Consider the following 11744-nt stretch of genomic DNA (forward strand, 5'->3'; position numbering starts at 1 on the left):
GGGAGGAGGAACTCCTCAGAATTTTGAAAAACTTATGGTTTTAGAAACCAAGTACAAGAGCATACTTCGAGCCAAAAAATGAGCACTCTTTGGAACACGGCCAGACGAATGAGGAATCGTAACGTGGGCAATGAGAGTGATGAATACTCGAACCGATGGATATTTGACTTTGCTAGGAAAGTTTGCCCAGATTCTGTTCCTACGCAGAGCATTATTCGGGAAGCTCCTCTAAATAATGGTTTTATTAATAACCCATTTTCAATGATGAAATTTTCTATAGCACTCTTGTCTTGTTACAATAACGCTCCTGGGTTGGACAGAATTAAATTCAACTTGGTGTAGAATCTGCCCGACCTCGCAAAAAGACGTTTGTTGGAATTGTTCAACAAGTTTCTTGATCAAAATATTGTTCCACCTGACTGGAGACAAGTGAAAGTTATCGCCATTCAAAAGCCGGGGAAACCAGCTTCCAATCACAACTCATATTGACATTGACATTGACAGACCCATTGCGATGTTGTCCTGCATCAGAAAATTGTTCGAAAAAATTATTCTACGACGTCTCGACACTTGGGTCGAGACGAACGGTTTGTTGTCAGATACTCAGTTTGGCTTCCGTAGAAATAAAGGGACGAATGATTGCCTTGCATTACTTTCGTCTGACATCCAAATTGCCTTCGCTCAAAAGCAACAAATAGCATCTGTATTTTTAGACATTAAAGGAGCATTTGATTCAGTTCCCATTGATGTTCTTTCAGACAAGCTCCACCAACATGGACTCCCAGCGGTTATAAATAATTATTTGCACAACCTTTTGTCAGAGAAACGCATGCATTTTTCACATGGCGATTTGGCAACATTCAGAATTAGCTACATGGGTCTCCCGCAAGGCTCATGCCTCAGTCCGCTCCTCTATAATTTTTACGTGAATGACATTGACAGCTGTCTTGTAACCCCATGTACACTAAGACAACTGGCAGATGATGGCGTGGTTTCAGTTACTGGACCCAAAGCTATTGATCTGCATAAACCATTGCAAGATACCTTAGATAACTTGTCCGTTTGGGCTGTTCATCTTGGTATCGAATTCTCTGCGGAGAAAACAGAGTTAGTCGTCTTTTCAAGAAAGCATGATCCCGCGCAGCTTCAGCTCCATATGATGGGAAGAATGATCCAACAGGTTTTAACTTTTAAATACCTCGGGGTGTGGTTCGATTCCAAATGCACGTGGGGAGGACAAATTAGGTATCTGATAACGAAATGCCAACAAAGAGTAAATTTTCTTCGAACAATAACAGGATCTTGGTGGGGTGCTCATCCGCAAGATCTAATAAAATTGTATCAAACAACGATACTTTCAGTGATGGAATATGGATGCGTTTGTTTTCGTTCCGCTGCAAACTCTTGAGCGAATTCAGTACCGCTGTTTGCGAATTGCCTTAGGCTGCATGCATTCGACACATACAATGAGTCTTGAAGTTCTGGCGGGAGTTCTTCCATTAAAAGATCGATTTTGGGAGCTTTCATCACGCCTGCTAATAAGATGTGAGGTGCTGAATCCCATGGTAATAATTAATTTCGAACGACTAGTCGAGCTTCGATCTCAAACGAAATTCATGACAGTATATTTTAATCACATGTCACAGGAAATCAACCCATCAAGATATATTCCTATCCGTGTCAGCATCCTAAGTGCCCCTGACTCAACTTTATTTTTCGATACATCCATGCACCGCGAAGTGCGTGGAATCCCGGACCATCTACGCTCGACGGAAATCCCAAAAATATTTTCAAGTAAGTTCAGGCATATTGACTTTGAGAAAATGTTTTACACGGACAGATCGCGCATTGAAGAAGCGACAGGGTTTGGTATGTTCAACAATAATGTTTCGGCCTCATTTAGGCTTCAAGAACCTGCATCTGTTTATATAGCAGAGTTAGCAGCAGTTCATTATAGTTTGAGTGTAATCGTCACATTATCTCCAAACCATTATTTCCTCTTCACAGATAGTCTGAGTGCAATTGAAGCCAATCGCTCAAACATGACTGGCAAGACTGAACCGTTTTTCCTGGGCAAAATAAAACAGTTATTTGGTTTTAATTGCCGCATAATGTCTACTATATCGATTTTGATTGGTTCTTTTCGGCAAGCATTAACTGAGAGAGACGAAAGATATGAAATGAAAAGACGGATAGGTATTCTAGATTGAATCAGTTATAAATTTAGAACGGAAAAGTTAGCCTAGGCAGGCTCATATAGGCATGATCAGAAGAAAGAAATGAATTCTATTTTACCTTCTACTTGAGGGGGTCGAACACTAAATTCGAGTCCCCAAGTATGGTCGTGTAACAAGTGTAGTTCTTCACCACACTATGCTACTGATTCCGGTGTCAGTAGCATAGTGTGGTGAAGAACTACACTTGTTACACGACCATACTTGGGGACTCGAATTTAGTGTTCGACCCCCTCAAGTAGAAGGTAAAATAGAATTCATTTCTTTCTTCTGATCATGCCTATATGAGCCTGCCTAGGCTAACTTTTCCGTTCTAAATTTATAACTGATTCAATCTAGAATACCTATCCGTCTTTTCATTTCATATCTTTCGTCTCTCTCAGTTAATGCTTGCCGAAAAGAACCAATCAAAATCGATATAGTAAAATAAAACAGTGCCTGAACAACATATTGAACAATAATTATCTAATCACTATAGTCTGGGTCCCGGCTCATTGCTCCATTCCTGGCAATGAAAGAGCCGATATTTTAGCCAAACGTGGTGCTATTGAGGGTGAAATTTATGAGAGACCGATTGCTTTCAACAAATTCTACAGCGCGTCTCACCAAAGAACACTTGCCAGCTGGTAAGCTTCTTGAGATAAAGATGATCTGGGTCGGTGGATGCACTCAATTATTCCGAAAATATCGACAAAGGCATGGTTTAGGGGACTGGATGTGAGTAGGGATTTCATTCGTGTGATGTCCAGACTCATGTCCAATCACTACACGTTAGACGCACATCTCCTTCGAATTGGGCTCTCCGAGACTATGTTAGAATTAAATTAGGATAAGAATTTTATGTAAAAGTGATGCTACGGCGGAGAAAAACTTATGTAAACTGCCTAAGAAATAAACGTATTTATGAAAAAAAAAACTTATGAATTCCGCACAAAAACACATGGATCAATAAGTCCCGAGACTAATAATGGAAACAAATTTTTTTTTGCAAATTTTTTTTTTATTCATCAACATAATCACCTTTTAGAGTGATACAACGTTTTTCCAATTTTTCAATACCATGTTTATAAAAAAAATTATCTTTCGATTCAAAATAAGCTTCAGTTTCAGCGATGACCTCCTCATTTGAGCCAAATCTTTTTCCCTGGAGCATTTTTTTAAGATCAGCAAAGAGCCAGTAGTCACTGGGGCTAAATCTGGCGGTTAGTACTCTAGAAAGACGTGGTTACTGGTTTACTACGAGCGCCATCTCTGCTTTAGTTTCGGGACTTATTGATCCATGTGTTATATGAGAGAAGTTATTTTTTTTTTATTCAATAATATAATATAATATTAAGGCACACTGCTTAAGCTCTAAGATGCCAAGGGTATTTACTAATCTTAATTATCGTCTAACTTAAAACTAGAGTAATATCATTATGTAATATAGTATCTGGCGATCGGTAGTGGCCGGTGAATTGAATTTAGGATGAGATGATTCCAGATGGCGATGGTAATTTTCTATGTTGGCCGCATTCTTCGGTCCGTGAGGGTCCGCGTGAGAGAAGTTATGTTTATCATCGAAATTTCGCACAATGTTCCTAAGAATTTCGTATGAATTTCATAAAGCTTTTTATTGGAATTCCAATATTCGTGACTTCATAGGGCGGTCTTACGATTCACATACTATATTCTTGTGGCTAAAAACCATACGAAATTATGAAATTCCATATATTTTTTGCCTTAGTGTACGGTCTCCTCTGGTCCCGGTGGTATAAGTCCACCAAACAGTTAAGCTAGTATTTATTCACTGATTTCCTGTTCCATGTCGTAAAAGACCAAGAAAATAGAAGCTCTCAAGTCAAGGTGTATTCTCGTGCCGATGACTGAATATCCGAAAGAGCTTGAATAATTCAGTTGTGAACGGAATATTTTGGACTTTGCCCTTACTGGGATTTAAACGTTTCAAACATTCTAAAAAATCTTTCCATAGCGCGCTATAAGCGTTTACATGGTTATATTCAAACTCTTAACTGTGCTCACGATTATATTCAAACTCTTAACTGTACTCACAGGATCTTGTATAACATTTCGACTCACATTTTTCTACGTGGAAAGTCGCAATTTCGTTGCATTCGGGAGATTGAAATCCTTCGGCACGAAGTTTACTTCATTAGCCTTTTATCAATCCAAAATATGACACGAGGCTCAATTCGGCCAGAAATGCGTTGGACAATCGAGTGATTTTAGAAATGGAAGTAGATGCTTTTGGAGGTATTCCTTAATGTATACTTGCCAATTGATCACCCCGGTTGTCACAAATGGAGTGCTCCGCTTTCCACATGAGCAAACTGCTTGCCCAATCTTTTTTTTTTTGTCAATTTTGACATCTGCTTTCTTTCTTTTTTTTGGGACATCACACTTATGATGTACTGTGAAAAATAGGATTCCCGAAGCCGCCAGAAGTCTGTCATCCAAAATTAAACAATGCGGTTTTATCGACAACTGGGTGCAGAGCTTTCGTGCACGTGATTTTTCCACCGTATTCATTGGGATTCAGTGCCTTTTGAATTTTATACGTGTGTAGTCCTTCACATTTTACCATTCTCATATAGAAATGTTATGCAATCACTGTGGAAACTGACTTTTGAACCGAGACCGAGTGTCATATACCATTCGACTCAGTTAGTCGAGTACGCAAAATGTCTCTCTCTGGGTGTGTGTGTGTGTGTGTGTGTGTGTGTGTGTGTGTGTGTGTGTGTGTGTGTGTGTGTGTGTGTGTGTGTGTGTGTGTGTGTGTGTGTGTGTATGTGTGTGTGTATGTAACGTTTTTTGCACTAACTTTTCTCGGAGATGGCTGAACCGATTTTGGTCCGGAAATATAGGGTAAAGTGTGTTAAAATGTTATACCATCACTGAAAAGGGCGAAAAACCGTAAAAAGTTTTCTAAATCGACCTCAAATCTTCTCCAATTGATAGTTTTTATCAGTAGACGGTCAAACAAACCGATTTCGTGATAGTATGATTGATTTGAGAAAGGCATCATTACACCACTAGGTGGATTAAAACAATTTTTTTTCGCGAAATGTTCGAAAGTTTCACCCGAAAGTAGTTTTTTCGATATATATCATACACTCTTACACTGTTTGGATATCTCTTGAAAACTTGAACTACCCGCTTTTCACTATAAGGAGATTAATTTTGGCTTCTTTTTCCCCTCCGATCAACAGTTAAATGTTCGTTGTACCGATTTCAAACAAAAGATACCATAGATTGTTCCCTAGCAGAAGACTTTTAGTGGCTCATTGACAGTCTGTGATCGATTTCGCAAATCTGTGTCATTTTTTGAATCTGTGCAGCATACAGAAAGATTAATCTGTGGCATCTCTGCTAAAGTCACTTACACAATACACATTGAACTAGTTTCATCCAAAATTTCTAATAATAAAATACCCGATGGGAAAAAAATTACAGACATTTTAATGTGAGGCAATTTGATTCCGTGCACACTTTATAATCTGGTGTCTTCTAGTTGTTGTGGGATAAGTGCTGGATATGGAGTGTTACGAGAAATGTATCAAGACTTTTGCAAGAAGGTAAAGGGACTTCTGGTGAATCTCTCAACGGGTGAGCACGTTGAATCGTGCTAGTGCGGTGAAAATTCGAATATTTCGCGAGAAAGAAAGAATTTTTATCCGTACTTTGGTGACTCGACGTATTTTCGACCCGAATACTGCGTACTGTTTTTTACCCTTAAATGTACTGTATTTTGATTCGTACTGTATTTTTCATAAAATTAATACAGAATTTTAAATCTTTGACGTATCGAATTTCGATTTGCCGCAATACAAAATGTCATAAAAAAACAGTGACAACACGTAACGAATATAAATATATGCGAACAATCAATGAATTTGTCTCTAATTTTCATCACGGTTTTTAAATTATTCTTGTTCAGAGCACGTAACAAATATTTATTGATTTAAAACAAACTAAAATAGTCGCCACAAAATATTAATACACTAAATCAAAATCATCGTCAAAAATTTCGAATTCTAAAAAAAAAATGAATTTTTGTGCAAAAAATATTATTATTGACATTACTACATAAGGCACGGTAATACGGCACTACCGGCTGTGAAAATTTCATATTTTTGCAAAAATGACATTCTTTTATTCATCCGCTCGCACTTATCATAAAGTAGCTAAAAATTTTATCGACCGCAGCTCCGTCTTTTACCAATATCAATTTGAAATTATTTTTTTTTAAAGTGCACTAGGTTTTCTCAGAGACCGTTTATCCAATTTTCACAAGCCGGTTCCGGTGTTACAGGCTGATAAGTATGAGAATTTCATTTTTAGGAGCGTGTTTTTATACATGACACGGAAAAATCGAGCCAAGTACATTCAAACAGCCGTATAATTGTTCTATGAGTTTATGATCAAATACGTTGACCTTGGGTATACTCGATAATCGTTTCTGATTCCGGAAGTACCGGAAAAATGCTCGTGTGTTCCAAACCGGAAATCAAATCAACTTCTCAGAAACGACCAGACCGATTTTCGCAAACTCAGATTCAAATGAAAGGCATTGTTTCCATAAGTAAATGTAGTTTTATCCAGATCCGGCTTCTAGTTCCAGAAATACAGGGTAATGTGTATAAAATTGCAACCAGTCATATAGAGTGGTAATACAAGAAACATAAAAATTCTAAATTAAAAACTGTTTCAATTTATAGGTTATGTTAGATGCTGACCAAAACAAACCAGTTATCAGCTCTCGGTTCGGGTAGTACCGTAGAAAAGGGACGAACACTCAAAAACTGACCTCTCTTCATTTTCTCAGAAACAACAGGGTTGATTTTTACAAACTTAAACTCGAATAAAAGGGATAATGTCTATAAAAATAGACTGTTTTTAACCTTCGTTCCTATCTCACTTCGGCTCCGGAAACAACAGGGTGAGGGGTGTTTAAAATGTAGAGCGAAAATGCAAAAAAAACGAAGAATCCTTATTTACTTGGGACAAAACTGTTATCTTTTTTGTTATTATTTAATATGTGGACTTTTTTAATATTATTTTACATTATCATTCGAAGCCAGTTGTGATGTTTATTGGTGCTGTGAATTAATGAATAGATAATGAAATAATATTTGTATTGTGCAATAAATTTTGCCAACGAAAACTGGTATCAAGTTGTCACCCAAAGCAGAAATTCACTTCCATTTAACGAATTAGGGATTAGTTTTGGTAGCAATCCGAAACTTTTTTTGTCATAAAAAGAACATTGTCATCTGAAATATCGAGCATCACCGATAATTCGAGCTCTGATTCATAAGCAAAGTTTTGTGATCAGGAAAAAAATTATGTTTTGAAAAACTCTGCTTCTTTTTCTGGTTTTCGTCGCCTCCTTTGAGATGACGCCGTTTTGATGACACAGTAACTAAGGCTATATTGTCAGTTAATTTTCGTTTATGGTCCAATGGACTTTCTTTTCACTGGACTACAAGTAAAAATCTCGCTGTGTGGTTGCGTCGAGTCGTCAAAGTACGGATGAAAATCCTTTCATTCTTGCGAAATACTAAAATTTTCTCCGGACTAATACGATGCAACGTGCTCACCCGTTTAGAGTTTTACCGTTGCCAATTATTTGTTCGGGAAATGTGACAGCTGAATATCTTGTTAACATGATGTCTTTGATATCAGCCAAATGTTTAGTTTACAACTCAAATAGCTTGGTTGTTCTTTTTGACAGGTATATGCACATCTAAATAGGACATACGGTCTAGGATGTTAAAAATAGTGAAACAAAAATATTTCTGCTTTCGTGTACTTACTTAGATCCGGTGGGATTGTAGGAAATTCGTAAATATGCTCACAGGTGTTTTTCGAATAGGGGATACAATAACCAAACTCAAAATCAAACGTTTTTAGCAATTGATCCTGGAAAAAGTGTCTCTCAATCATTCGAAAGTTTTTCACACATTTGCTGCCAACTGTAAATTCCACTCTGAAATGTTGAAAATATAGATAGATTAATATATTTTACTACACTACTTTGTGCCTGCTTACGTAGCTCCGACTGTTTTCAGTTTCAAGAACTGTGGGGTAAACTGATATCGAACATAACGCCCAGTGTTAGGTTCCAGGAGTTCCTCCTCTTCGGTTGGGTGCTCTTCACTACCTCCTGTTGCACCATCACTACCACCTTCCGCCAGTCCTGAGTTCGAGTCGGAACTCGGCACTGGCTCACCCAGAGAAGGCTTTGCAATCTCAAATAAAACTGCCCCACTTTCCATGTCACGGATTTTAAAACGAGTGAAATCGATTTCGTAGATATTGGCGTCCGGAGGACACAGGTAGTCATCGGTGATTTTGTTCAATTTGAGCACGTATTCGGGTGTAATCAGTTTTGGCGGTGTCGGGTTGTTGGTGGGTGTTGCTCCCGAGCCATCACCAGATGCGGGGGCCTTCGAGATCGAGGATAGCTTTTTACCGATAACACTCATTCTATTGTGCAGGCGTATTCAGGCGCTGTATAAATAATTGTTTACAATCTAGTGCAAATTATCTATAATTTGTCAATTTCCTACAGAGCCACGTCTCTTTTCACATTCAAACTTTTCGTGTTTTCATAGTATTCCCAAAACTCAAAGAACAACATACGTCACTAGACTGTTTATTTTTTCTTGAAATTTTTTGACATATTTTTCTAGTATTGGGCACCGCCGTGAAACGGCCCACCTGCTGGCTGAACCACCAGTCCGAGACAAGAACCTTTTCAGGAGAATACCTGCTAAACAGCTACCGAAGCGCCACCTACCTCTGATAAATAAAAGCTGGGATTTCCCCCACCAGCTAAGGGAGGTATTCAGTAAAAATTAATTTAAATCGTTGTCGATGCGCCACCTAACTTTGAAAATTAAAAGCTGGGAATTCCCCCACCAGAAAGGAGTGGATGACACGAATTTGACGGAACAAATTTAACTAAATTACTTTCATGAAGAAATGGTCCTTTTAATGAATTTTATCAGTATGTTGAACAATTATGAAAACCAGAAAATAAATTCTCGAATAAATAAACATAACTACAAGCGTGTTTATATTTAATAACTTTATAAATCTACCATATGTACGAACATACTTCGATTCGCAGTTTGACTGTGCCGTATAATAGAAAGATAATGAATCACATTTAATCAATATTGTATGACAGCTACTCGATATTTTAATTTCGCAGATGTTGCAAATTTATCGGTAAGTATGCAAACAAATGTATTAATCCTAACAAAAAAAAGGTTAATGTGAAAAAATACGCCCGCTACCATTAAAAAAATATTTTCTACCCAGAAATATCCTCATTCTATAATACTTAATCAGCATTATGTCCAATTTTGAGCTCCCAGATATGGGTCAGACGGAAGATATTCAATGAACAATATGAAATCAGTGGAGGTGGTCATGGGAAAGTATAAGTGGATGGAAAAAAGTTATTCGGGACTACAAAAAACACATTCTCCACATATCAAAATTCTTATTCTGCAATATTTGATCTACATTCTGTCCAATTTTGAGCTCCCAGATATGGGTCAGACGAGAGATATTCCAAAAATATTGTACGATAATCGCATGCAACGGCTCTATCGAAACGCCATCTTCTTGTGATTTCTTTAACTAAGCCGGATTTCCCCCACCAAATCAAAAATGAAAAATTATGTTCGGGACTACAAAAAACACATTCTCCACATATCAAAATTCTTATTCTGTAATACTTGATCTACATTCTGTCCAATTTTGAGCTTCCAGATATGAGTCAGACGGAAGATATTCAATGATCAATATGAAATCAGTGGAGGTGGTCATGGGAAAGAATAAGTGGATGGAAAAAAGTTGTTCGGGACTACAAAAAACACATTCTCCACATATCAAAATTCTTATTCTGTAATACTTGATCTACATTCTGTCCAATTTTGAGCTCCCAGATATGGGTCAGACGGAAGATATTCGATGATCAATATGAAATCAGTGGATATGTTCATGGGAAAGAATAAGTGGGTGGAAAAAAGTTGTTCGGGACTACAAAAAACACATTCTCCACATATCAAAATTCTAATTTTGTAATACTTGATCTACATTCTGTCCAATTTTGAGCTCCCAGATATGGGTCAGACGGAAGATATTCGATGATCAATATGAAATCAGTTGATATGTTCATGGGAAAGAATAAGTGGGTGGAAAAAAGTTGTTCGGTACTACAAAAAACACATTCTCCACATATGAAAATTCTAATTCTGTAATACTTGATCTACATTCTGTCCAATTTTGAGCTCCCAGATATGGGTCAGTCGGAAGATATTCAATGAACAATATGAAATCAGTGGAGGTAGTCATGGGAACGAATAAGTGGATGGAAAAAAGTTGTTCGGGACTACAAAAAACACATTCTCCACATATCAAAATTCTAATTCTGTAATACTTGATCTACATTCTGTCCAATTTTGAGCTCCCAGATATGGGTCAGTCGGAAGATATTCAATGAACAATATGAAATCAGTGGAGGTGGTCATGGGAACGAATAAGTGGATGGAAAAAAGTTGTTCGCGACTACAAAAAACACATTCTCAACATATCAAAATTCTCATTCTGTAATACTTGATCTACATTCTGTCCAATTTTGAGCTCCCAGATATGGGTCAGACGGAAGATATTCAATGAACAATATGAAATCAGTGGAGGTGGTCATGGGAAAGAATAAGTGGATGGAAAAAAGTTGTTCGGGACTACAAAAAACACATTCTCCACATATCGAAATTCTTATTCTGTAATACTTGATCTACATTCTGTCCAATTTTGAGCTCCCAGATATGGGTCAGACGGAAGATATTCGATGATCAATATGAAATCAGTGGAGGTGGTCATGGGAAAGTATAAGTGGATGGAAAAAAGTTGTTCGGGACTACAAAAAACACATTCTCCACATATCAAAATTCTTATTCTGCAATACTTGATCTACATTCTGTCCAATTTTGAGCTCCCAGATATGGGTCAGACGGAAGATATTCGATGATCAATATGAAATCAGTGGAGGTGGTCATGGGAAAGTATAAGTGGATGGAAAAAAGTTGTTCGCGACTACAAAAAACACATTCTCAACATATCAAAATTCTCATTCTGTAATACTTGATCTACATTCTGTCCAATTTTGAGCTCCCAGATATGGGTCAGACGGAAGATATTCAATGAACAATATGAAATCAGTGGAGGTGGTCATGGGAAAGAATAAGTGGATGGAAAAAAGTTGTTCGGGACTACAAAAAACACATTCTCCACATATCGAAATTCTTATTCTGTAATACTTGATCTACATTCTGTCCAATTTTGAGCTCCCAGATATGGGTCAGACGGAAGATATTCAATGATCAATATGAAATCAGTTGATATGTTAATGGGAAAGAATAAGTGGATGGAAAAAAGTTGCTCGGGACTACAAAAAACACATTCTCCACATATCAAAATTCCTATTCTGTAATA

General features: G+C 37.4%; 1 protein-coding gene across 1 annotated transcript in view; it reads right to left on the reverse strand.

Annotated features, from left to right (window-relative positions):
- Positions 1 to 9011, reverse strand: part of LOC131438784 (protein unc-119 homolog) — a 22723-nt gene extending 13712 nt beyond the window's left edge. Inside the window, exons 1-3 of the mRNA XM_058609047.1 lie at positions 8807 to 9011; positions 8286 to 8747; positions 8051 to 8223 (exon numbers count right to left, since the gene is read on the reverse strand). Coding sequence (XP_058465030.1) covers positions 8051 to 8223; positions 8286 to 8722 — 610 coding nt within the window. The 5' untranslated portion in view covers positions 8723 to 8747; positions 8807 to 9011. The remainder of the gene's footprint in view (positions 1 to 8050; positions 8224 to 8285; positions 8748 to 8806) is intronic.
- Positions 9012 to 11744: the final 2733 nt, after the last annotated feature.

This window comes from Malaya genurostris, chromosome 3, assembly GCF_030247185.1.
Source record: "Malaya genurostris strain Urasoe2022 chromosome 3, Malgen_1.1, whole genome shotgun sequence".
Classification (NCBI taxonomy): domain Eukaryota; kingdom Metazoa; phylum Arthropoda; class Insecta; order Diptera; family Culicidae; genus Malaya; species Malaya genurostris.